General features: G+C 49.1%; 1 protein-coding gene across 1 annotated transcript in view; it reads right to left on the bottom strand.

Annotated features, from left to right (window-relative positions):
• SNX2 (sorting nexin 2) overlaps nt 1-27,943 on the bottom strand; it is a 556,635-nt gene that overhangs the window by 256,208 nt on the left and 272,484 nt on the right. The window contains exons 4-6 of the mRNA XM_085632673.1: nt 24,392-24,458; nt 24,026-24,069; nt 23,793-23,934 (exon numbers count right to left, since the gene is read on the bottom strand). Of these exons, the coding sequence (XP_085488799.1) occupies nt 23,793-23,934; nt 24,026-24,069; nt 24,392-24,458 (253 nt within the window). The remainder of the gene's footprint in view (nt 1-23,792; nt 23,935-24,025; nt 24,070-24,391; nt 24,459-27,943) is intronic.

Here is a 27,943-nt window from a genome sequence, read left to right as displayed (position 1 = left end):
GGCAGTGCATCCCCTTCTTCAATCGCAGTGTGGGTGAGAAATGGGATCCTGTGGTACCAATAGTGTGCGTACTGTGCCTGCGCACAGAGATAATAATGATAGAAGTCTGGGACCCCGAACCCTCCTTGACTGTACGGTAACGTGAGTGTCCGCATCTCTACCCTGGCCGACTTTCCCGCCCAGACAAGCCGGAGGACCATCGAGGTAATCCTGCGGAACACCTCCATTGGGGGGTGAATAGGGATGTTAGTGAACAGGTAAAGTAACTTCGGCAGAATCACCATCTTGACGATAGCAATGCGGTCAGCCAGCGATAAAGGCAGCTGAATCCATCTCCCCACCTTCTCCTCCAGTGTGTCAATCACCGTCCCATAGTTAGACCTGATAACAATTTCCGGGTCCCTGTGAAACCATACCCCCAAATATTTTATCGGGTCCGTTTTCCACTCCAAGGGATAATCTATGGGGTGCGGGTGTGTGGTATCAGTCAAGGGAATAATCAGGGATTTGGCCCAATTTATAGTGACACCAGATTTACGCGCAAATTTTATGTATTCCCTCAACAGTGGATTCAGATTGGTCTGTGGGTCCCTCACGTAGAGTAGCATATCATCTGCGTACAGTGAGATGTGTAACGGCCGTTGCGGAAACTGCAGGGCCGAATAATGATGTCCCTGTCTTATCTTGCAGGCGAGCGGCTCCAGTGCTATTGCAAACAAGAGAGGGGACAGCGGGCATCCCTGCCTCGTCCCTCTCCGGATAGCAATGGTGTCTGAAATATAGTTGTTTACCCGAATCCGCGCCACAGGTGCATCATATAGCAAGTGGATCCATTGAAGGAACACGAGTGGGAATCCCATCCTCCGCAGTACCTTAGTCATATATTTCCATTCTAGAGAATCAAAGGCCTTGGCTGCGTCCAGGAAGACCGCCGCAGCCTTCGTCTCAGGTGTTAAGTAATGCGAAAGCGCAAACAACGTCCGTGTATTGTGTGCAGTGGAGCGTTCTGGTATGAATCCAGACTGGTCAGGCAAGATCAATCTGGGAATCAGCGGGTTCAGTCGAGCAGCAAGCAGCTTAGCCAAGACCTTGTTATCCACGTTTATGAGGGACAATGGTCTATAGGAGTCACAAAGCTCCGGATCTTTCTGTGGCTTGAGGAGTGCCAGCAGTATTGCTTCCCGCAATGTTGGCGGCAGTTGTTGTTGCTCATGAGCGTTACCATACATTTCCACCAGACGAGGGGCCAGCTGGTCAACAAACGCCTTATAAAATTCGCACGTAAAGCCATCGGGGTGCGGAGCCTTACCATTCGGCAGTGACTTAATTATGTCTGTGACCTCCTCTACTGTGACTGGTTGGGATAAGTATTCGCGATGCGTGTCTGACAGCCACGCTATCGCCACGTCTTCGAGGTACTCCCCGATTTCAGCCTCAGCGGCCGTAGGCCTGGAGGCATACAGCTCCCCGTATGCAGCCATAAATTCCCCCAGTATTTCTCGCTCGCCATACTTTCGTTCACCCCGCTGCCCACGGATCACCTGTATGTTCTGCGGTGCATGTCCCTCACAGATTTTAGCCGCCAGCCGCCCTCCTGGTCTGCCGCCCTCCCCATAGGCCCTTGCAACCTGTCGTTTCGTGGTATATTTAATTTCATCGTCCGCGAGGCTCTGAAATTCGGACAGTGTAGTTCGAATGTCCCCCAGTAGCCGAGCATTTTGTGTGCGTTCGTATTCACGTTCTAGGACTCGGAGTTTATCCTCTCTGGCTCCGATCTGCCGTTGGATGTCTTTAAGTATGCCTGCGTTGGTGCTTATGCAGACGCCGCGTATAGTAGCCTTGCAGGCCTCCCAGAGCACTCCCGGGTCGGTCGCTGTAGGCGCGTTATTGTCAAAGTATTCCTGTATCGCCTGCCCGATGGTATCAGTGTACAGGGGGTCTATGAGTGCTTTAGCATTGAATCTCCAACTGAACGGAGGTGGCGTGTAATTCGGGAGCTCCAAGGTGAGGAGCACCGGGCTATGATCGGATAGCGTTCTAGGTAGGTGACGAACCTCCCTCGTCCACCGTGCAACGTCACCCGATACCAGCCAGTAGTCAATACGGGACCAGCTACCGCGCGACGTAGTCACATGAGTGGCTTCTAAGTCATCCGGGTGTCTATTCCTCCAAATATCAGTGAGTGCCTTATCCACCATTATGTCCTGGAGGACATGAAGTGCGTGCTTATGTGGCTCCGTTGTCGCCCCAGAGCGGTCAAAGTCATCGCAGAGCGCAATATTAAAGTCTCCACCCCACACCACATGGGGAGCCTGAATTTCGCGCAGTTTGCTCCACAGTAACTGGTAGAACTGCGGATCATCCACATTAGGCCCATAGACATTCACCACAGCCAGCCTCTGTCCCCGCAGGAGACCAGTCAGAACAACAAACCGTCCCATGTCATCCTTCTCGACCGTCTCAATTGTATATTTCAGCCCTTTTTTTATCAATACCATCACCCCCCGTGCATAGGAGGAGTAAGAGGAATAGTGTACTGACTCGGCCCACCTACGGCCCACATTTACTCGGCGTGACGGTGCGCAGTGTGTCTCCTGTATGAGTGCAATATCTACGCGCTGCCTGTCCAGATATGCCAGCGTTTGCCTGATTTTCTTGGGGTTACCAAGCCCTCGGACATTCCATGTTATTAATCTAAGAGATCTCGCACCTAATTCGCTGTCGGCCATCTCTCAGCAATAGCATGTATACAACAATCACCCCGACACCTAGCGGGCGCGTCCCTATAGCTGTCGCAGCGGGCAAGGACCCTCAGGCGTCGTAGCAAATTTACTCGGAATTCAGCGATGCGTCTCATGCACAGTGACCAACATTTCAACTTCCCAACCGTATCCCGCTTCCCCCCACCCACTTTAGCACCCCAACTATGCCAAAGACATACCCCATAACTAAGGTCAAACATTAAGATAACTGGATTCGGGGATCTCCCTCTTTGGGGGACCTCCTAGAACACACCACTCCATCCAACTCAATGGATGTGGACGGGGACAAATCCCTGTTCAGGACCCCATAGGTCCCACATCTGTGTAAGCATCGTATCGACCCTCCCCAGGTCCCGTCGCAGCCTCAGCAGCGTTCACAGCGTCCCATTTATAGCATTACTGTCCTGCTAGTAGAGAGTCACTTTCCAGCCATTTGCTCATCCCTCCTCCCGCACCTGACCTACATACCTATGATCTAGTCCTGTTAGTCAGGGCTCTTTTCTCCCGCTGTGCATCCGGGTGGTTCGTCTGCCACCCCAGAAAAACGAACGCCATCCCCTCAGGGAACGGCTGCTTCCAACTGTATGCGGTCTCTGTCCGATGAGGGAATCCTACCCCTGAACTCTCGTAGTCAGGAGCCACTGCAGCACCACCATGACTTGTAAGGTAGCAGTATTACCGGTTCCCAGCCCCTCAGAGGCCCCGGCACGATCATTCACAGCAAATGCACTCGCAGTCCGTGCCATTTTAGAAGTCACTTCGCCGGCCTTGTCGCCCTCCATGGTTCACCCCGCCAAGGCCGCGGGTTCAACACGAGGTGTAGAGCAGGTTCGCCGGTCTTCTGTGGTCCTTTTGCACAATACTTTAGTCAGCGTCCGTGGCTTCCTCAGCTCTCCGCCTCTCCTTTCGCTTAGCTCCGATTTTTTTGATAAGTTCAGACGCCTCTCGGGGCGAATGGCACAGCACCGCACGTCCGTCGTGTGTTATCCGTAGCCGGGCAGGATAGAGCATAGCATAATCAACCCCCATATCACGAAGTTTCTTCTTTACCGGATTGAACTCCTTCCGCGCTTGTTGGACTGTGAGGGTGAAATCCGGATAGAATGCCAGTGTGTTTCCTTGGTGCGTGATCTGTTGTTTCTCACGCGCTATTCGGAGGACAACATCACGGTCCCTGTAGTTGAGGACTCTGGCAACTATGGGCCGCGGGGGTGCCCCAGGCTTCGGTCTTGGGGCCAGCGACCTGTGGGCTCGTTCAATGAGGAACATTGGGGACAGGTGCTCCGCACCCACAACGTCCTTAATCAGCTCCTCGACATACGTTTCCATCCGGCCAGTGTTGGTAGATTCCGGAACCCCCGCGATTCTCACATTATTGCGTCTTGAGCGCGCTTCCAAATCCTCCGTCTTGTGCCTCATCGCCTCCAGCAGTCTCTCAGCCTCCGTATATTTTTGGGTCGTGGCTTGGGAGACGTCCTCCAGTGCCCCAATTCGGGTCTCTGCCTCCGTTAGCCGCTCCCCGTGCGCATCCAGCTTCGCCGCCATGTTGTCGACTCGCAGTGTGATGGTATCAAGTTTACCATGTATGTCCTGTAAGCTCTGCTGGATGGCCCTCAGCGCCTCCGCCATGCCCTGTGGCGTTGTGTCGTCAGCCCCCGTTGTGTCGTCTGGTGGCAGAGCGGCGCCCTTAGTCTGGCGCTTGGTTTCAAAGGGGAGCTTCGTTTGCGTCTTCTCCGGCTTCCCCATTTTGTCCACTGGGCCCCCTGGGTCCCGCCGACAAAGGTCACCTATCAGCCCCCCCGCAGACGGAGTTCAGGGGTGTCGCAGCTGTACGGCAGGCGCACAGCTCTCCGCAGTAGCTCAGGTGTTCACCTCCTCATTCCAGCCGCTCGCCCCGCATGGGCCCCACTGCCGCCATTCAGCGCAATTGCGATCGCTATGTGACCCAGCTCTCTCCGTCCCGCCAGCAGGCTCACGCGTGTACCACCATCTGCTGGGCGCTATATGTAACGTTCATGGTCGCAGCGCACATGGATCTCGCCACTGCCCGGCCTCATGGGTTTTTCATGCCCATGAGGCCAGTCTGCAGCAGATGTCCTCCTTATTGGCAGGCGAGTCGCTCCTCGATCCTTCAACGGGGGCCCCCTGCAGTCGCCTCGTCTCTCCACCCTCACAGCCCCCGCTGCAGCACAGCGCTATGTACCTCCATCCATGCGGCCGCACCGCAGTCTAGCCCTCACCTCCTCAGCGGTTGATCAGGCAGGCAGCCAGCGTGTAGTCTTTCACGGGGCCTCAGCAACGCCCCACAGTCTGTGCCTGCGCCCCCAGGGCTCCCGCAACGCGTCAGGAGCGAACAGCCGATGGCCAGGCGGCGATCGCGTTCCCCACCGGCTGCAGTCTTTAATGGCAGGGCCGACGCCATCCAGATCGCGTCTTCGTAACGGTGGGCGCCGCCATCTTGGGAGCCGTTAGCCTCTCGCGCCAGGAATCACCGGAGTTCGTTATTTCAGGGAAAGCGAGGCTCTCGAGTGACTCTCTCATCCCCCTTTCGTGGAGGGCAGTCTCCGATCATTGCTGCGATATGTTTCTGGCCGCGGCGCGTCTCCGGTCATGCTTTTTGCGCCATTAGTGTTCCCCGTCCGGCGGAGCTGTCTCAGGAGGCAGCCATTCCGCTGTGCGCCCTCTAGCGCCCCCCCCAACTGGACAACTACAGTTACAGGTAAGTAACTTATATTCTTCTCCAGTATTAGATCTTTCATAGATTCACATGCTTGAATCAGAATAGTCAGCAGTAACATGAATACTTATTATCATATCATTATATTGCAAACAAAGCAAAATAGTTGCAACATCAATAAATGACTTAAATGATATAACTGTAGAGGATGGCAGGATAGAAAATATAACAACGCAAAGAGGCTCACCTTACTGAAACAGTTGCCACAACACCGCCTGTCCCACTGCTGTGTCAACTTTATCCGTAACATCCAGGGAATAAAGCTGGGTAAAGGTATGCCTGGTGGACCATGTGGCTGCTTTGCAGATTTGCTGTATTGGAACCCCAGAGAATAATGCAATGGACATAGAAATAGCTCCTGTTGAGTGAGCCTTGACTCTAGCAGATAATAGCCGTCATACAGCGTTATGACAAAACTGAATGGCTGTCACGATCCATCTTGCAACTTTTATCAATAGTTGTTTCAGATAGGGAGTAAACAATCTTTTTGGAGGGACATTCGGGTGTCGGTTGACGAATTCCAGGGTATGCCCTTGTTATATGATGTCAAGGACCCACTTGTCTGTTATAATGGCCCACTGGCTGGTGTAGTGAGAAATGTGTCCTCCTAATTGTGTGGATTTGGGGAAGGTAGCCGTCAGTAAAGAAAGATTGCCTTCTGTGGACATCTCGCCCCCTGGTGGGCTGTTTTCCTCTGGGTGGTTGTTTGTAAGCCGCTGCTGGTGGCTGCCTGTAATGTTGCCCATATTGTGGTCTATATTGCCCCTGATAAGGTTGGTATTGTGGCCTATAGCTCTGGAATCCTCCTCTAAAGGAATAAGCACTCTTTCCTCTAACTCCTCAAAAGGGTTGGTTTCGAAATTGTAATGTTTCTAAGGCCTTTGTGGTATCAGTATCGGCCTTAATGGATTGTAGCACTTCATATATATGTTTTCCGAATAATGCTTCTCCGTCATAAGGCATGTCCAGGATTTTCATCTGAACCTCCAGTCTAAATGTTGTCGCTTTCAACCAACCTTTCCTGCGGAGGACAGCTGCTCCAGCAAGCGGACGTAATCCTGTAAAATCTATATCGATAGCACAGTCTCATCTTCGAAGAAGCTCTCTCCCTCCAGAAGAATCTTTCTGGCATCGGGCTTAGCATCCTCTCGTAGAAGATCAATAAACTCTGCCATATCCGACCACATTTGCCAGTCAAATCGTTCTAAGATTGACAGAGAATTTGCTGCTCTGACTGCCAATGCAGCCATGCTGGAGAAACGCTTGCCCATCGTGCCCAGTCTATTCCCTTCCCCTCTGGTGGTGGTGTGACAGGGGTAGCAGGGTTCCTAGAGCGTCGTTGAGATGCCTGGCTGATGACCGAATCCGGCCTCAGATGTCCAACGAGGCATGCGGGGCATCATCCGGTGCCTTTTATTTTTTATCCAACCTGGGTATAACAGCTGTGACTGTGGCCGGGTTCTTCATTATATGGACCCCTTCTTACCAAATAAAATCTATAATACCAATGGGCCTTATCGATTTTTTAATTGATTCCTTAAAAAAGCAGTCGGTCTGCTTGGTTGAAAAAGGCAATTGGAAGCGTTTCACCACCCTTTCCATGATATTATGGAAACCTCCAATATCATCCAGAGGAGAATCCACTGGAAGAGCACTCGGAGAGCATGGAGTTATTAAATAATCATCCCACTCTTTAATAGTGGAAGCACGATCCCTTATCTCTCCCTCTTCTTCTTGATACCCGTCAGACACATCATGGTAACGCGTCTGGGGTTTCGCCAGAGGTTATGAAGATAGAGGGGTTCCTGAAATTTGCGAAGTGCACTGTCTAGGAGGCGGCGCTTTATGTGTGAACTGAGCCGAAGGTGGAACCTGAGGAGCAGGCGCAGAGGAAACATGTTCTGGCAACCATTTATAGTATGTGTAAACAAAAGAAGCTACCCTGAAGGGAATGACCGAGAGTTTACAAGGTACTTGGTGGAGTATCAAGCATCTAAAAAAAAGTGAAGAACTGTCCTCACACACCATCAGGTGTCATGCTTCATCATTGGCAGTCCTCGCTCTCTAGAAACTTCGTTTGGTAGAGAGCAGGCCTATATCGGGAGACCGGGAGGAACTTCTAAATCTAAGTGGGGGCCCGTGAAAGTGAATGGTTTTAAAAACCAATGTAAAAGCCACAATACATTTATTAAATGGCCAATTACTTGGTATTAAAAATAAAGTGTGGGGATTGGGGGAGTTAGTACCCCATTGACACCGTTATTGTGGTCATCAACATGTTTCTGCCTAAATGGCCCTAAGGGGCCGCAGCATTCATCAGGATGGTCTTCCCATAGAAGACTGGATCACCAAGATGGATCTCGAGGCTATATACACCAGCATACCACAGAGACGTACCCTGAGCATGGTCAAACATATTCTGCTTGAGAGGGAGTGGGATTATATGACCTCAAGATATCTCTTTTTGCCACAGGTGTTACATGATCTGAATAATCCCTTCTTTGAATGGTCTGACATGTTCAGAAAATGGATACAGAAAATTATATACATCTGACCTGATAGAAGGTTCTTGAAACCTGAAAAAAATAACTGAGCAGAGCTCAGGGAGACTCCCTTCCCACGACGTGCGGTAGAAAATCTGAGGGAACTAGCCTCTGTAGGGAAGGTTCTACTCGAGGGTGCTGTCGCCTGATTGGCTGGTGTCTGAGTTTGGTTCTTTTTTTAAATAAAAGAGCATATATAGGCTATTAAATTCACGGCCTAGTGCCATTTTAGCCTATGCTACTGGTAAAATTGCTTTCATATAATACCATGGGATTCCCACTTTGATGACGGGGAATGATTCAAGCATGTGAATCTATGAAAGATCCAATACTGGAGAACAAACATTACACTAGCATCATATGTCCACGCCTTTACTGATTAATCCAAAGAAAAACAGTTTACAGAAGTTTGCTCCTTGGCCCTGATTTAGTTTACATTGTTATAGTCGTTCTTAGTTATCTGCAGCGCCAGGAGACTCCGTTAGGAGTGACAGTCGCGCTATATAGGCTGCACTTTTCGTTTCATTAAACTACCACAAGAAAGAAAAAACATTAAGCGTTATACACTATCCACATGTCCATACATTAAAAGATGCGCAAGCAAACAGAAAAGTAGGCTCAAAAGCCCATACCTCTTAGTATATAACCACAGAAAGTGATACATACACCTGTATAACCATTACACAAAGTGTCACCTATCACTACCTAACAAGAGACCCCCATATCATGTTGAAAAGTAACATTTACACAATAAAAATCTATTTATTAGTTTTAAATTATACGGGTACAAGAACAGTAGATCCAAAACAAAATATTCTAAAGACAGATTTTACTCACATTACATAGTATATAAATATATAAACCAGTCATTCACATAATTGGAAAAAAAGTATGATGGATGATTTAATCAGTGATGCCTTCTTTGCATTTGAGATGTCCTCAGTCATATCATTAACATCATGAGTGGTGTTATACGTGACGTTCTAAGCAGCGCATGACGGGGAGGGAGTTATGGTTAGCTAATCAAACCATAACTGGTGCTTTTGAGTGGTTCTTAGGATTTGTTTTGTAATCTTAACTACACTTTAACTAGGTTTATTTCAGTGAATTCCAGAATTTTTTTAAACAAACGTTATACACTTATGACCAAATAATTTCACTTTAACCTTCGGTTTTTCAGAGAACATATGGCAAATGTTACTTACTCTGTAAGCAACTGTTCATTGTATGTAGAGCTGTAGATTCACACGCTCTGCATATTTGTTCCATCTAGTGTTGAGCTCGGATGTTAGCAGGTCTTTTTTCTTCAAAGAAGTCTTTTAAGTCACAAGGTATATGGGGACTCCTCCCTTAGTTGTCAATGCACATTGGTACCGACTCCATGTTAAAATGTTGGGTGAGAGTAGTATGCAGTGATGAGTAATCACAGCATGGTGCACATGAAGATTGCAAAAGAAAGCTAGGTAACAAAAGAAATCTGTGATCAGAACTATATGCTTCTGGAGAGGGACATGGGTGCACATGAAGCTACAGAACTACACGCTACAAACAGTTGCTTACAGGGTAACATTTTTCATTTGTAGCATGTGTCGCTGCAGCTGCACATGCTCTGCATAGACTGTAAAGAAGTAGCTGTCTGTAAGTGGTGGCTAGTGTGCAGATGATGCAGATGTCTGAAATAAGGCCCTCAAGACCATCTAGCCAACCACTGCTTCTTGTATGGCTAGGATATCCACACAATAACACTTAGTAAAGGTGTACAAGGTTGCTCATGTGGCAGCTTTACATACGTCATGTAGAGTGTGTGATAGGGAAGGCTCTTTTAGCTTTGTGATAGCAAGTCTGGATGGATTTGACTATTCATCTAGCAATGACCGCTTTGGATATAGAATGGCCCTTATGAGGATTAGCAAAGGCTACAAACAACTGGTCCAATTTGCAAAAGGGCTTGGTCCTATCAATTTAATACATGGGAGTGCATTTTACATCTATGTTGTTTAGGACTGTCTTCGCTACTGAGTCTGGTTGGGGGAAAAAAGACTGGAAGCCCTATAGTTCAGTTAAGGTGGTAAGGGGAAGCCTCCTTGGGGAGGAATGTAGGGTTAGTTCTGAGTACTACCCTATCATTATGAACCTGAATGAAAGGTTCTTGGAGTTTGAGCACCTGTAACTCACTGATATGCCAAATAGAGGTTATAGCCATTTTCCACGAGATGTAACTGAGAGGGCAGGAGTACAAGGGCTCAAAGTGGGGGCCCCATGAGTCTGGTAAGGACTATGTTAAGATTACATACTGGAGCAGGGAGAACCTTGGGAGGGACAACCTTTTTGAGGCATTCCACAAATGCTTTAAAGACAAGTGTGTGGAAGAAGGTTGTTTCCTATTTTGCATGTGGGCAGCTATGGCTGCTTAATGTAGCCATACTGAAGAGTAGGCCAGGCCCGACTTCTACAGATGAAGCAAGCAGCATAAGATATCATGGACTGCAGGTTTAAGGGGGTCCAGATGTTTGGGGATGGCGTAGTGGACAAATGTCTTCCATTTTGCTGCATAGACTTGCAAGACTCTTGTAAAATGTTCATGCTTTGAGGAATACACAGGTAACCAAACTCTAGGATCTCAAGTACTACATCGCTAGATTGAGCTGCATGGGGTTTGGATGCCTATTTTGACCTTGGATTCTTGCGAGATGGTACTGCCTGTAGGGAAGCTTCACTTGGGGACTAACTGATATCTTTAGGAATGCTGAGTACCATGGCTGCCATGTCCAAGTGCTGGCCACAAGGATCAGAGTCTGAGATGTTTGAAACATCTTCTTTATCAAGAATGGAGGAGAGGGGGCGGAGCTTGGCTCGCGACGAACATGGCCGCCTGAGCCTTGAGCTCCTCTGCACCGGCCGGTAATCCTGTAATTTATCCTACCTCCCTTCAACCATCACCGACTTCTGGACAGCTATTCCTTTGTCCGGCGGCCTCGGCGTCCGGGGTCAGAAACTCTGGGCTCCCTGGACCCTCCCACGCCGGAGCTGTGAGGCGTGGATGTGAGCGGAGAGCTGGGCCTCGCATCCCCAAGGTCTGGTGGGCGTGAGGCGTGGCTGCGTCGCCTTGCGTCCAGCATTGCTCCGACGGTACAGGCCGGTCCCCGGAGCGGTGGAAACCGGACTCGCCCGGCCCTCAGCCGACTCGCACAGGGGCGGAGATGGAGCGCTGGGCCCGACCGGGAGTGGTTGAGACGGCCCCACGGAGACGGCGAGAGAGCGGAGCCAGCAGACGAGCACCTTGTAGGGGAGACCTCCGAGTCCCTCCGTCCTCCCCCCGGCGGACCTTGGGAGGCTTGAGCTGCGATCGGCGCTGCGCTACTGCCTGCAGCGAGGGAGAGGAGCGGTGGATGCGCCATCTATGGGAAGGTCAGTGGGGGATCGGACAGCACTTCGAATTGGACGGCGCGGGCGGCGCCTTGGTGATATGCGTCTTGCGGCCTACTGAGGAGCGTGTGTGCGCCTGAACTGGTGGGGGAGCTCTCGTGGGAACCCCCTGATTAGACTTCCTGTAGCCTGACGACTGGCGCATTGAGACTGCTATACGGGGCATTGCCCTGGGAACTGGTGCTGCCGCACTCTAACTCCTGAACTGGCGTGTGTGAAGTGGTGCTCTCACGGAGGTCCGGCGGATGTTGTGCTACCCCTAGGAAACCGGACATCTGGGCGCCACGTGCAACGGCCATTGCACTGTGGGGGTGGTTTGAGCATCTCGTGATCTAGTGGGGGGCGACTGCGCGGCCCTGGTGCTTCGCAGGCGCCGAGGTGGTGCTGCCTTCAACCCCTAGGGCTGCCCATCGGGGGTGTGTCGGTCCCCCTGAATCAAGCAGTGGCATCTCCGGGCCCGCCCGGCACGTCGATCTGACACTCGTACGATAGTGTGGTACCTGGATTGACCGGGCGCCGACGCATTGACTGCCTGGCATCATGGGGGGGGAAGGGCAACCGCGGTGGGGCTCAGGCGAAGCTGGAAAAGTTCGCATTCCTTCAAGTTCGGAAACAGGCCCCCCCCCTCGGACAAGCCTACGGAGTTCACGCTCGCAGACGTTATGGCCACGCTTACGCAGATGCAGGCCTCAATTGGCACGATCTCCACGGATGTAGCGCTCCTCCGGGCAGATGTCGCTAAAATCAATGCGAGACCAACGGAGGTCGAGGCAGCCACTGCGACCCTCACGCAGGGCACGGCGGACCATCATAAACGCATACAAACTCTTGAACTGGTGCAGAAGCAGCTGCTGGCCAAGTTGGATGACCAGGAAGGCCGGTCCAGACGCAACAACGTGCGAGTCGTTGGGGTGCCGGAGAGTGAACGCGGCCCGGCATTAGACCTCTTTGTTGAAAAACTAATCACCGAACAGCTAAAGCCCCGAGGGCTCTCTAAGTTCTTCTCGGTGGAAAGGGCACACCGGGTGCCGGGTGGGAGGCCTCGACCGGGGGCCCCCCCGCGCCCGATCTTGGCCCGCATATTCAACTTTCGTGACCGGGATGCGATCCTCCAGGCGGCGCGCACCGCCCCCCCGCTGCGGGTGGACAACAGTACAGTCACCCTCTATCCCGACTACACAGCGACAGTGATGCGGCAACGCAGGGACTTCATGGCAGTTAAGGCAGACCTCCGCTCACGAGAACTGAAATACTCCATGCTATTTCCGGCGAAGCTTCTGTTGGAGGCGGAGGGGCGCACCTGGTTCTTTACATCGCCGGCGGAGGCCTCGGAGTGGCTCGAAGGGTGGCGGCCGGCGAGATTGAAGAGCAGAGGGGAGCGTCCCCCTGGCGGCCATTCCGCCTCCCCCGAGGACCTGGATGTCGAGGGGTCTGGAGCAGGGGATGGCACTCCGTGAGGCGGGGCGGTGTGGAGACCACCGGACTGGAGGACTCTTGGCGATTTGGGGCCTCGGGGCACCGAGCGGCCCGGTTGGGCCTTGAGACTACAGGAGGCTGCAGACTCTGGGACATTCTCACTTTTTGGGCAGTCGGCTGTTTGAAGGGACAAGCCTATGGTGTGGGGATTTGCGGCTGAACAGTGAGCGGCTTCCCCCCATACGCACGTAACAAGTTTATGGGAACTAAGCACTCTGCTGAGTTGGGGTGGCGGGTAGTTGTAAACCCGCAGGGCAGGGAGGCAGGGAGGGGGGTGGGGGGGATGGGGATGTTGTCGGAAAGTTGGTTTGTGTTTTGTTTCAGGTTCACCAACCGCTCAAAGGTGCATTAGGCTCACTAGGCAGGTACGGGTGCGTAGGGGTGGCACACTGCATTGGGCATTTCACACACCCTTCCCTGAAGATGGCATCACGTAATATGACCCAGGCTACCACTGATACAATACCAAGCGTCCCTACACAGCAGCGATGTCCTTCTTTAGTAGTTCTCTCCTGGAACGTTAATGGTTTAGGAGACAAGATCAAGCGGGGGCTAGTGCTTCAATACCTCAAGCGCAGGGGGCCCGCGGTGGCACTCTTGCAAGAAACACACCTAGTGGGTACTACCACTAAGGCCCTAGATCAGTGGGGGTTTAAGATGGCGACACATTCAGAGTTTACGACAGGGTCCCGAGGGGTGGGCATTCTGGTCAACAAGCGTTGTCCCCTGAGTCTTCTTGACTCCCGCAGGGACGAGCAGGGCCGCTTTGCGGCACTCACCTGCCAATGGGAGGGGAAGGTATACAATTTCGTAACAGTTTACATCCCCCCGACACTGCACCAGATCTCCTTCAGGGCGCTGGGCGAATTCCTGTTGGCACTTCCGCATGGGGAGCTGATCATGGGTGGGGACTTCAACGCCACCATGGACGCTACACTTGACAGGTCATCACACAGGGCTCACGGGGGAGACACCTCCATTCTTACAGAATTTACTGCTGCACTTGGTCTAGTGGATACATGGAGGGCGTATAGGCCAGACGAGAGACAGTACACCTTTCTTTCCGGGGTACACAATACCCTTTCACGCATAGATTATATATTCACCTCACCAGCCGGGTTCAAAGGGGTGACGGAGGTGTCGCACCTCCCGAGGGGCATCTCGGACCACTCGCCTGTGGTCATTACATTTGCGACCAACGACCCGTGTACACGCACTTTGTTCCCGGTCCATCCCGGATATCTTAAAATCCCTAAAATCAGTAAGGCCCTTAAAACTGCGACCAAGAACTATTTCACGGATAATACGGACTCCATCAGGAGCGCTGCAACCCTCTGGGAAGCCTTTAAAACCGTCCTCCACGGACAGGCCATCTCCATTATCACTGACCACAAGAAAACCCAGCGCCTCGCGGTGCTGGAACTGGAGCGGGCGGTAGATGTGGCGGAAGCTTCCCATGCAACACAAGGGGATGAAGATTCGGCGCATACACTCCGCATGGCACAGCAGGAGTATAGGTCCCATCTTTGGGAGGGAGCGCGTGTTAGACAGGTGGCGACCCAGCACACGATCTACGAACTGGGGGACAAGGCGGGCAAACTGCTGGCGTGGCTGGAAAAGGGGGACCGAGCGGCGCGATGGGTGGCTCGGATTCTGCTAGGCGATGGGGAATTTACCTCAGAGCCTCGGCAGATAGCGGGGGCTTTCGCGGCCCACTACCAAAGCGTCTACACACCGGAGGCTTCCTCTACCGGTGCAGAAAACGAGCTCTTCCTTCGGGACATCGCAATGCCGAGGCTCACATCCTCGGGAGCTGAGGCCCTGGAGGCGGATCTGACCGCGGAGGAGCTAACGCTGGCGATTCTGGCCCTTCGCACTGGGAAGGCGATGGGGCCCAATGGCATCCCTATCGAATACTATAAGCAGAACTCCTCTCTAGTGGTCCCGCACCTACTGGCCATGTATAAGGACGGTCTGTCGACCGGGATCCTCCCCCGTGATCAAAGGATAGCTACTATAGTGGTGATCCCGAAACCCGACAAACCGACGCACGAGTGCTCCTCTTATCGCCCGATTTCGCTACTTAACGCGGAGGCGAAGATCCTAGCCAAGGTACTTGCAACAAGACTGCAGCCATACCTCTCGACCCTAATACACCCTGACCAGTCAGGATTTATGCCCCACCGAAACACCGCTCTCAATATACGGCGTCTCCATGGAATCATTGCGGGCCGCTCCTCGACAGAGGAAGACGCGGCCATACTGTCATAGGATGCGCGAATGGCGTTTGATAGGGTGGAGTGGCCTTTCCTGTTCGCTGTTCTCCGCCACATGGGGCTGGGCCCCAAGATTTGCGCGTGGATTCGGCTACTGTACACCCAGCCGCTTGCTCAGGTGGTGGTCAACGGCCACGTCTCTGACGCCTTTCCGCTGGGCCGTGGGACGAGACAGGGCTGCCCCCTCTCCCCGCTCCTCTTTGCTATGGCGCTTGAGCCCTTAGCGGCGTGGGTGCGACAGGACCCAGTGATCCGTGGCCTCAAATGGACGCCAGAGTGGGAAGATCGGATCTCCCTCTACGCGGACGATGTTCTTCTCTACCTTGCCTCGCCTGCGCGCTCTATCGCCTGTCTCCTAAACATATGTGAGTCGTACGGGCGAAGGTCAGGATATGAAATCAATTGGGAGAAATCCATTTTGTTTATGCTCCACGGCTCCCCGCCTCGGCTTCCGAGGGGCTGTAATATCCTAGTGGCCCATGACGGATTCAAATATCTGGGCGTGTACATCACTGCGGATCGGGACAAATTTGTGGCTGAAAATCTAATGAAGCCCCTCCAGCGGCTTCGCACCGACGCCAAACACTGGCGCGCCTTGCCCCTGACTTTGCTTGGAAGGGCTTCGCTCTTTAAGATGCTCGCCCTCCCTAGATTCCTCTATGCGTTACAAAACACCCCCTTCCCGGTAGCGCCCTCTTATTTCACGGCAGTGAATGCTGAGATCACTCGTCTCCTCTGGGAGGATAATGCGCCTCGGATTGCTCTCCACAAGCTTACCAGTGGCTGGTATGACGGAGGAATAGCCCTCCCAGATATTAAAACCTATTACTGGGCGTCGCACCTCATGATGATAAATCAGTGGCTCCATGCGCCGGGGGACGACCCTGCATACCGTATGGATAGACAACTGCTCAGTCCCGGAGGGGTGATGGGAGCCCTTTATAACCCCAAAAGAGGTCGCGTCCCGGCAGGGCCCGCAGCACATACCCTCCAGATATGGTTCGCGGCACAGCGGACGATGGGCTGGGCGGGGAAGATTACCCAGGCAACGCCGCTTTGGGACACTAAACAGCTTGGGGTACTGCGCACTACCAAGGGATTCCACCAGTGGGATCTTATTGGCATCTCTAGGGTTGGGGATCTCTGGCAGCGGGGAGAGGTGATCCCTTTTGCCAAATTGCAAGCAGATTATGACTTGGCGTACACCGAACGTTTCCGATATTTACAAATCCATCACGCACTTCGGACGGCGATTCCACATGGGACTCGGCTCCCTGAGTCATCGCCCTTGGAGGATCGGCTCCTCGCGGAACATCTGATTCAAAGAGCGACGTCCCTAACGTACCGAAAAATAATAAATAATTGCCCGGACCCCTTCTCGACCCTTAAAGGGAAATGGGAGACAGAACTTGGAGACTTTGATGAGACGGAGTGGCAGTCCGCGCTATCGTCCCCCAGGGAGGTGGGCATATCGTCCAAATTACGGCTGGTCCAACTTAAAATTCTGCACCGCACATACTATACCCGTACACTCCTATTCAAATTGCAACGGGCGGAGTCCCCGCTGTGTCTCAGGAACTGTGGTCTCGAGGGAACCTTCCTTCATACCTTTTGGGAGTGCCCTGTCATAGTGCTTTATTGGAAGGCGGTGTTGCATGTTCTTTCCCAGGTAACCAAAGTCCCCACGCTGCCGGAACCTCGGCTTTGTCTACTGAATGTCTGGGAGCAGACGGACCACAATAGAGTGGCCCAGCTGTGGGTAACACTAGGGCTCATGCTCGCAAAACGTAATATAGCCCAGCGATGGGGATCGGGGCAGGCACCTACCCTGGTGCAGTGGATTCGAGACATGGACCTTGTAATGGTGACTGAGAAAACCGTATATGTACATAGAGGTTGCCCCAAGAAATGGTCCCTGGTGTGGGGTGGCTGGAATGTGTATAGAGGGAACATCTGTGAGCCCCCACCCGATACTTCAGAATCCGACCTCAGTGACCAGGACTAGCTGCTCTATCGCCAGCAGTGGTGGGGGAGGGGAACTACGGTATTGTGCCCTTATCCCGCCTCTATGTCTCTGTGATACCTGTGCTGGATTGTTTAGATACATTTGGAGCCTTTGTATGCTAAGCTGTGTACTGAATGAGCGGTGTTTATTTTCTCTTTTGTTTATAAACTTAATAAAAATATTCACAAAAAAAAAAGAATGGAGGAGAGGCAGAGAAGACTAGGCAAAGATCCCTGACCAGTTCATCCATAGTGCATTGGCCATAGACTGTGGGTATGGGTACCTGAAAGTGAAGCTTGTGCATTTTGTGTTTTTGGGGTAGCAAGTAGGTCTATTTGCTGAGCGCCCCAGCACTAAAATTACTAGAGCAGGACTTATGGGTGGAGTTTCCACTTGTGGACTTGTTAATGAGTCCTATTGAGCGGGTACGCAAGGTCATTGTCCTCCGCCACCACATCAGGTGGATGTGATGGCGGAGCGCCCAATGGCAGGTGTTTTGTACCGAGAGAGACAGAGAGCGAGAGAGAGAGCGAGAGAGAGAGAGCGAGAGAGAGAGAGAGAGAGAGAGAGCGAGAGCGAGAGCGAGAGCGAGAGAGATATGCAGGGTTCCTGTAGGTAACACATAGGGGGTCATTTGTTCCGTCCTGACAAAGACTAGTTTGCCCTGAATGAGCGAAGGAAGGCTTTGAGGGTGAGGCATATGGCTAGGTGATCAAGATATCTGATGTGGTACCTTTGGTGATGAGTCACTCTCCTTTGACTGTGACATGGCCGTGATGCGCCCCCACCCGGTTTGAGAGGCATCCACAGTAAGGGTGGCTTGCAGAATGGGGTCTAAAAAAGGCCAGCCCTGTAACAGATTGTTGCTGTTCCACCACTCTAGAGAGCAATGTGTGCAGGCCTTTACCAACAATAGATCCTCGATTTGACCCTGCACTTGTGACAACTGGCTGAAAGGCACTGTTAAAGCAGGCGCATATGAAGCCAGTCGTGGTCTACTATGGGGATGCATGAGGCTATCTAGCATGCCTAGCAAACGCATTAAGATTCTTAATGTGAAGTGAAGAGTTGGCTGAAAAAGAGGCATGAGTTGATGAAAAGGCAAGGCCGCTTGCCCTCAGGGTATGCTTTGCCTGTCACGGAATGGAGTACTGCCCCAGGAATGGTTTGATCTATAGAGGTTGTAGGTGGGAGTTGGTGGCATTTATGGTAAACCAGATGCTGTGAAGGAGTGAAATAGTTGCCTGGGTATTTGCTACGTGCTGAGCCCTGGTTGCGCTCTTGATCAGCCATTAGTCTAGGTAGGGGAAGGCATGGGTGTCTCCCCTTCTTATCGGAGCAGTGACTACTGCCAGGCACTCAGTGAAAACCCTTGTGGTGTTAGTGACACAGATCAAAAGTACTTTGAAGTGATAATGATGGCCACTCACCACACAGCTGAGGTAGCACGAGTGGGGGAGATGAATGGGGATGTGATAGTAGGCGTCCATGAGATCCAATGTCGCCATGTGGTTATTGAAGCAGAGGGATGACATCCTGTAGCATTACAATATGGAAGTTTCATTGAGGATGTACTGAGTCAGGGGCTTAAGATCCAGGATATGCCAGAGAGACCTGTCCTTCTTGGTGATGAGGAAGCAGAGGGAGTAAACCCCTTGGCCAGTACTGTATCCCCTGGCACTGGTTCTATGGCTCCTTTTTGTTGGAGTGTTTGGACCTCTTCTGCCAGGAGGCTGAGATGTTCTCTGCTAAAAGTATGGTTGTGAGTTAGACAATTGGAAGAGGGTGTCAGAAGTTCTAGACATGACTAACACCCATTTGTATGAAGTGATTTCCTGTCAACGAGGAAAGAAATCCTGCAGCCTGCTCCACACAGGTGTAGTGTGATAGAGGTGGAGGCAGGGGAATCAATGTTTCGCAGGCGAGGCTCCTTTGCCAGAACCTCCTTTGCCCCTGGCCCTGCTGTTGTTGCTCTTGTAGGCACTCCTGAGGTATCATTATCTATGTCTGACGAGGAAAGGACTGCTGCTACCTCTGGTAGGGTGGGTGGGTCCGGGGAGGTGGTTTTGGAACCAGTCCTGTACTGGTGGCCCTATAAGGAGCCCTGAGGCCATGAGGTCTGAAGGGCCCCCGTGGCTTTGATGGTGTCAGTGTCCTTGGTAATCTTTTCTAGCATGTTCTCAACCTGCGGACCGAAGAGATGTTCACTATCGAATGGCAGGTTGAGCTTTGGGTTTAAGCCCATAGATGCGGAGCCACACATGGCGTCTTATGAGGACATAGGTTTTGATCCCTCGATAAGCAGTTTCTGCAGCTTTTAGGGAACAGCAGATAGTGGCATTGGAAGGGGTCTTTCCTTCTACCTGTAACTTCTACCCCATTTTGCTGAACTCTTCTGGAAGATGCATCACTAACTCCTGCATCTCATCCCATTGTGCCTGATCATATTGGGAGACAAGACCTACAGAGTTACTTATACTCCAGTGGGAGATAGATCCTACCACTACCTTCTTCCCAGCAGCATCGAGCTTTTTGCTCTCCTTGTCATTTAGCCTGTGGACTGAGCATTAGCACACTTGCGCTGAGTATGCATCACAAGACAATTGGAAGGGACCGGACCCCTGATGTAGGCTAGGTTGTTAGTTAAGGGCTTATATTTTTTCTGCACCTGTGGCGTTACCACCCTTGCCTAGAAGAGTTCCCTCTGGCTGACTTAAACATACCCTTAAACATACCCTTCAGCATCAGGTGGAACTGGACCATCCTCTATGACATGGACAATGTCTAAGGATTAAGACGTCATCTTCCTAATGGAGGACATGCATATGCACCTTGCGGAAGGTGGCCACCCTTTGTATCCCTTGCCAGATAGTCATCCAAGCAAGGATTTCCCAGGGGATCGAAAACAGTCGTGCCATGGTCATCAGTGAGCACAGGATTGAATGGTGCATCATAAGGATCTGTGGGTGGAAGAGGCTGCCTTCCCCATGAAAAGAGTAAGGGGAGTCCTATGAGGGATGTGGTGGGGGTGGAGGGGGTGGAAAAGGAAGAAAAGGGATACAACTGTGAGGGGGTGGTGCCCCTGTACTGGAATCTTTTAGGCTTGGGAGCTAGAGGAGGCTCCGAAGCAAACTCTTCCTCGAAGGTCAGTTTCCTCTTCAGCGGCAAAGTAGCTTGGGAAGCAGTTTTTTTTTTAGATGTTCCCCATCTGGGGTGGATGATCATATGTTTCTGCTTCACATCCAGCTCCTCCTGAAGCAGCTGGAGGATGAGCTGTTCCAGTAATTGGAGGCCTCTGTTTAAGAGGCCTCAGAGGCAATTAAATCTTCAGGATTTTCTTTTACGCCAATGGTGTTTTCAGTGCCGAAAGCAACTGAGAAGCCGGTATCGGGAGGGTCTTTGGCCTGGATGGTCTGTGAAATATTTTCAGGTTCAACTAGACTTGAGGGGTCTGCGTGGGCAGATGGGAGTGTAGCAGGCTTCAAGGCCTTTGGCCAAAGTAGCCCAGAGGACAGTGAATGTTCAGGAAGCTGTTTTAGTTGATGGACACGATACCCGATCTCCTCAGGGATGGTGCTCTGCCCCAACTGGAGGCACGTTTGGAGCCTGGTGTGTGTATTGGTGCCAACCATACTCATGGCTCTTGCTGAGGTCTCTGTCCAGGGATTGGAGTTGTAGGGGAAACAGCCTTTACCACGAAGCATTTTCTATGCATTACGTTTACAACGATACACTTACCTCGTAAACGTCTTCACAAGGCGTAATGCTTCAACGACCATCTTCACCACGCAAGCAACGTCATCACGGAACAACGTCATCCTAATCCGAAAAAAAGCATCAGTCCGTTTTCAGTGTCGGCGGAGACCTGCAAAAAAAGGAAAAAAAAAGAAGAAAGGGGGCTTGGGGGGGTCTCCCCCCCAAAAAAGAAAAAGCGGAGTAAAGGTAAAATCGAAGTAACAGCAAAGCGTGGAAAACACATTCCGTTGTAACGCATGCGTGTTAAAGGCATGCGTTGCAACGGAATGCGTAGTAACGACATATATTCGAGTTGTAGAGGTGAGCGGAGCCTCCTGGTCTTTTTCCTCAGGGTCAGAGTCAAAAGAGAAGGTCACCTCTGGGCTACGTAACAGCTGGTGGTGCGCGATACTAGAAGGATTGGCTTCTTGATCATCCTCCATGTCAGGTGAAGAATGTTCCCTGAAAATGTCAGGGACGTCGTTGGAAGCTAGCTGCTGCATCCATTGATGTGCCCACCTTCTCTCCCATTGATACCGAACACTTTTCTTTGAGTGGAAGTTAAGGCAGGCCTCGCACATGGCGCTGTTTGAGGAGAAGAAAAAATTATAAGCCTCGTGTCGGTCGGTCCATGAAAACTTCGCATGGCACTGGGTACAGTTCTGGAAGTGCTAGTGTTCCATCACCCTGTGGGCATTTTCCGCAAAGACGTTATCAACAAAGTCATCAACAACGAGGGGCACACGGCCTGCAAGAGGGCCAGAGGCCCTTAAGGTTAACACTTGATCGTAATCAATCTCCAGGAAAAAGTCATTGAGCAGCACAGACGAGTCCTGGAGTTTAATTGACCAGTTGGGCCTGAACAAGTGTGTGAGGAATGCGTTGAACTCCGAGTCCCAATAGTACATGTCCAAACCTGATGGCGGAAAAAAACAATCTAACATGGAGTTGGTGCTCAAATAGGAAAGTAGATATAAATATATATATTGGTAGTAAGATGATGTGTCTGGTCTCTTGCAATGTGATTACTAACACAATGTTCGCTTTCCATTAACCATGCCTCCGATTAATTGTATATGTAGAAATGAACTGAGGATTGATTTGATGATAAACCGATAGATTTTCTGAAATATAAAACATCATGGCACCAATCCTCATGGGCCACTTTTAAACAACTTGCTCTTATATACTATGGGTTCAGAGCTATGTCTCAGGCTATGGCGCAAGTACAGGCTGGGAGATATTTATGCCATTACACAGGTTTTACAAACTGAGGACTAAGCAGCAAAGCCATCCCCTCAACTTACACAGATCATACAGTTTCAATCATATGACAGCAAACATATCTATAGGGATAAACCTATATCAGAGGCTCAGAACTCCAACTACAGGCTTAGCCATCAAGTTACACAGATCTCACACAATCAATCATGCTGTTCAGTATCTTTGTAGTAAAACTGGTGCAGTGCAAAAAACACACATATTTAGGGAGAAAGCAACAGACATTCCTTCAGAGAGGAGCAACGTTTGTAGTGGAAAAGAAAAAGCAGGGAGAGGAGGCACATACCATAGTTTGCTTGATCAAACTACAGAGAAGCATTTCCGCCAGCTCCTGCCACCAGTCCACTTCACGCTCAACCAAGGTACAAAAACAAACGCAGTACCATCACCACAGGGTCCTGTTATATTAAGACAGTTGCTGGTATCACTATTGGGCCACTTCAGGACTAACATGGGTTGTTTCTTTAAATTATCGGCGACTATCTATGGAGCTACAAAATTGGAAGATCTTTACATCCCAATTGTTTTTTTTTCTTTTGTTAACTCAAGAGAGGGAGTTTTCCCTTTTGGATCAGGTTCTAAAAAGGATTTTCTAGAAAAAAGTAAACATATGGTCTACTGTGGTTCTACAATCCAAGGAGTGTAAAGGAGAGGAGGTACAAATTAAAACGTAAATACTGAAAAGGTGGACCAACATTTGAGGGGAAAAAACACACTACTAGCTCTGGCCCCAGTACTATTCCCCCTCAATTTTTAGTCACTACAGGAAGTGAGAAAGTGGAGGTATCGGAGGGCAACATGTAGCTGCTTACAAGAGAATTAATATATAATTCTAGCACTAATTTGTTCTGCAGTGTAATGCACTGTGATAGTGGAGGCAGAATGAAAAACATACTGTGTATGCTTGCCAAAGTAATGCTAAATGGATTCAATATTTTTTTCCCTGAGGAGTTAAATGGCTCTTTTGTCAAAACAAATAATACTGGAGACAGATCTCATACAATGATTTCTCGCTATAAAAGTGTAAAACTAAATATTTGGGCGTTTAGCTATCCTGTACACTGCCCAAGACTGTCCTTGTATACATTGTAAATATCCTCAGTCACTCATTGAAACATCTTAAGTGTGGATCAAAGGGCTTACGAAAGGAAGGTGAAATATCATGGAGGCTACTGCACACAAAGTTTTCTTTGAGAATGTAATTAGCAGACATTTCCTATTAAAATAAACGAAAAAATACACCGGCAGCTCGAATTGAATGATACTTTGAAACAAAGCATAAAGGGGAACATTTAAAATTGCTTAAATATTCAAATTTTTTTTTATGTATGGTTCCCTCTGGTTATACCAGACATCACTGTCAGCGGAATATGATACAGTCCCTGACCATTGCTGGGTAGCTTGAATTTTAACAGTCCGCTTTACAATTTACAAAACACCCTGGGGCCTTAAGTCCAGAAAATAAAAAGGTTAAATATGTTTACTCTGAATTGGAAAACAAGAACACAAAGAAACAGTCAATGAGCACATAACACGTGTATCAACTCTTACCCACAATACTTTTTTCTGGAGCTGGTGGCACAATGTAACCAATATGCATGTATTTTCCTGCTAATTTACTATGCAATCCAAGAAAATCGCTGAATCTCCTTTTTACACAGAATTCCTTCTTGTTAAACATGGACAGAGAAGTCTGCAAAAAAAAAAAAAAATGGTATCATTTTCCTCAAATAGTTTAAATCCTTATAATGAATAAAATAGGAATAGAAATTTGCCTTAAATACCTTTGTTGTTACTTTGTAAGCCATGAAAGCATTCATACCATCCCCTAAAAAAAGATTACATTTAATGAATTAGAACATATGAATGTAAATGAACACTTTAGGGCAGGTTCGGATATCAGCAAAAAGACTACTTATCCACATATCAGAGATGATTACAAAGAAGAGTGCGTCCATGTAGGTTTAAGTAAATGTGAAATGTAAACAAAAATATCAGAATGCAATACTTTGTATGCTCATATTATTTAGGAGGTGAAAATGGTGATCGATAACAATTCAGATTTCTAAATATAACAACATGTAAATTAAGATGTTGTCCACAGGCTTTTACATAAGATACAAAAATAAATAAAGAGGGGTCAGGCTCACCAACTTTCTCTGGATCAGAGACGCCAATCTCAATATCAAATAGGTCTCCATTTGCCTCCTCTTCAATCTGGAATATAGGTTTATAATGTCTGTAACTGTGGCATACAATATTAAAATAAAAGACACAATGAAAAAAACTCTTACAATAAAAACCAGACAAAAACACGAGCAGAATAGTCATCCTTTCTAAAAAGGAGCACTATTCAGTTTTCTCTTTAAATAAACCAACAGGACATCATCTGATACAGTAGATTGATTTCTCATCTCTAAACAGTGGATTCTGCAATTAACATGCGTCATCATTCTTCAACTATGAAGAGGACACATTCTGTGCCACGGACAACTCAGGCACATATATTATCATGTGCATTCTACTACTGCAACAAGAAGCCTTGAAATTGTTAGAGACCGCAACCTTGAACAGGAATTGGAGAAGCTAAAACAATTAATATGTTTTGTTTAGAGGTCTTGTTTTAAGTTACAGGCCATCTAACCCCACTCCCCCACTTTCAGTAAAGGCACAGGGAGAGAGGTTCGATAAGTTCACAGTGTTCACTCCACTGTATTTAAAGCAGAGGAGTCATAGCTGACAGCTCAGTCATTGTCTGATTAGAATTGACAGTTTCATAGATCCCCCAAGTGACTAGAAGAGCTGATTACTTTGGTCTGCGTTAAACAGCCTTGAGTACTTCTTTAGATTTTTTCTTCTGTTCTGTATGAGGAACCTAATGCTAGACTCCCCTCCCACATGTAGAAATGGGAAGAACCGGTGGGTACTATGAAGATGGCAAGAGGAAAGCATGCAAAAATAGTTTTATGACAAGACCTGTGGGTGGGTTTTTGCTCTATTGTTGGTTGTTTAAATATTAAATGAATATTAAATTCTAAGAAAAAGAAACATCACAGACTGCTGGTCTACAAGAATGGCTACTCTACCTTTAGAAGCGGTCTCAAAAACCAATTAGAGAAGACCAACAAAGTTAACTTGCACAAGCTATAACAGAAATTTTAACTGCAGAAGAAATATCTGCCTTTCTCTTTTCCTACCAGTTTGACAGATCACATTTATATTAATAACAAGAATGGGTAGAAAATAAAAGTGTCAAGCAAAGTCATGATCAATTTGGATACATGTTGTTTACACTAGAAGTGACAGATAAACTAAAATCATCTTTATAAGTTACAAAAATAGAAGAAACTTAAAAAGGTAAAAACTTGTAGTTGAGACCAGTGAGGGCAGAAATAATGTGTTTTGGAAAATAAGCAAAACCTTCCAATGTTTACAAAAGAGTATAACATGATAACATATGAAAACTTCAGTATCAAGCGATAATTTTCCCAACTGGCAACACAAGAAAAATGGTCAATGAAATCTGCAGGGTCCCAAAAACCATATTAATGATTAAGGATAAACGAATAAATAATAAGAGTTAATATGCTCACAGGGTAGCTTAGTGACTTAAGCGGTGGTAACCGACATATGGTGCGACATAAAGGTGACCAATTAGAATCCTTGAAAGATCCATTCACCTTCCATAATTCTGGGACCAGTAAATAGGGTACCATTTAGTTATTTTATGTGGAAAATTTTATAAAGCACAAACATGACCCTTGTGGGGTGGGGCAGATTGGAGTGGAACGGGATAGATCGGGGAGGAGTGGAGTAGATTTGGGTACACTGAAGTGGCGTGGGGTAAGTATTGTGGAGGGGCACTGAGTGTAGAGGCATAGAGTAGAGTGGAGTGGCATGTTGTAAAGTGGTGTGAGGTAAAGTATCTTACAGTGGAGGGGCACAGATTGGAGGGACCGGAGTGAAGAGGAGAGGCATGGAGTGGAGGGTTGTGTTCTGCAATGGAGTGTCAGAGTGGAGTAGCTTGCTGTGGAATGTAGTGTTGTGTTGTAGAATGGAGTGGCATAGAGTGAAGGGGCAGAGAGTGGAAGTATAGTGTTGTATATTTTTTTTTAAACCCCTTCAGTGCCACGCCCTTTCCCTCTCCTGTGCCGGGCGTTGCACTAGTGGGTGGGGTTCATGACGAGATAGTCTCGTCATGGGCACAGCGCAACCGTGCTCCATGACGAGACTATCTCGTCATGGGCACTGAAGAGGTTAACACATTTTATTGATTTTTCATTCTTTTTCCAATTTATAAAAACATGGATATGCATAGCAAACTTTGCAGTACACATCTTATATGGTATACAATCCAGTCTGTATATTACAAGCCTCAGTTGATATCACACTATGTAGTGCAGGAGATAGGACGTGCCTTTGCACCGTGACATGCTGTTAATGAGGTTGCATATGAGTGGAGGTAGAAGAACGAATCTAACCAACATCTAAACTAGCCCATCCCCCCTCCCCATTGTCTGGCTCTACCCCAATTAGAACTCTTTGATGTATCCTACCCTGACGGTCACCCTGTGCCCATAGAGACAGGTATATAAAGTGGGGTTGACAGAACCATACTTGTTGTGTGTCAACACGTTGGAGTCAGCAGTGATGTGGAAATTGACAGTGGGCAATAATTTCCGTTCTACTCATCAGTTATTGTAGGAACAGGCGCAGGTTCTAGGGCCTTAAATGCCTCCATTAGTATGTCCCATTCCATTGTGATTAGGGGCTTACGTAAGCCTCGGGCCTCCTCACGTCTAATGGCAGCACTCTCCGCACCACCCCACCGTACCACCTCCCCATGCCAAACAGAAAGATGGGGCCTTCGCCAACTTCCACCGCATGGCGATAGCGCGCTTAGCAAGCAGTACCGCCAGGACAATAAAGAGGGTGTGTACCTTCTGCGATTTAGGGCAACAGCGAGCGCCAAGTACACTGCTACCCATTGTCTGCTCTACAGAAATGCTCGTGGTGGTTCTTAAGCTCTGGACCACCTCCTCCCAGAAATTAGCTAATATGGGGCATGACCATAGCACATGTATACAGTCAGCGTTTTCTAGACTACATCTGGGACACCGGTGCTCTGTAGCCGGGAATATACGCTGTAAACGGTGTGGAGTGAGGTATGCCCTATGTAATATAAACTCACAACAAGTACCAAATAGATAAAAGAATTTTTAGAGAGTAATGAATGTGGGGACAATTATTGTATTAAAGATGAGAACCCTCACTCACCCAAGGGTGACATGCTTCATCATTGGGTCCCCTCTTACACACTGAGACCGCAAGGTACACAGTGCGGGCTACAACTCTCCCGTAGGAGAGGAGCAAGAGGGGTTTTAATTATCCAGTGGTGGTCAGAGCGAGGGGCAGAGTGCGATTTTTTAAAAATTATTATTTAAACGTGTGAATTAAAACTCAGCTGCCTTCGATAGTCTATTCCACCTTCATTCACAACTTGGACTTTGAATGGGATTCACTGGCAATGTCAGTCATTGGGTCCCAAGCCAACACCAGACCATTCACATGGGCAGCTCTATATCTCAAGAGAGCTCTATCACATTTGGAGTACCATGAGGCTCCATACTTTCCCCGGTCATCTGAAACTTCAACATGGAGCCCCTTGGGGTTTTACTCACAGACAAGAGCACCAAAATTCA

This window comes from Triturus cristatus, chromosome 2_1 (assembly GCF_964204655.1).
Source record: "Triturus cristatus chromosome 2_1, aTriCri1.1, whole genome shotgun sequence".
Lineage (NCBI taxonomy): Eukaryota > Metazoa > Chordata > Amphibia > Caudata > Salamandridae > Triturus > Triturus cristatus.
The sequence above is the reverse complement of the archived record's forward strand: the minus strand, read 5'-3'. Positions and strand labels throughout refer to the sequence as shown.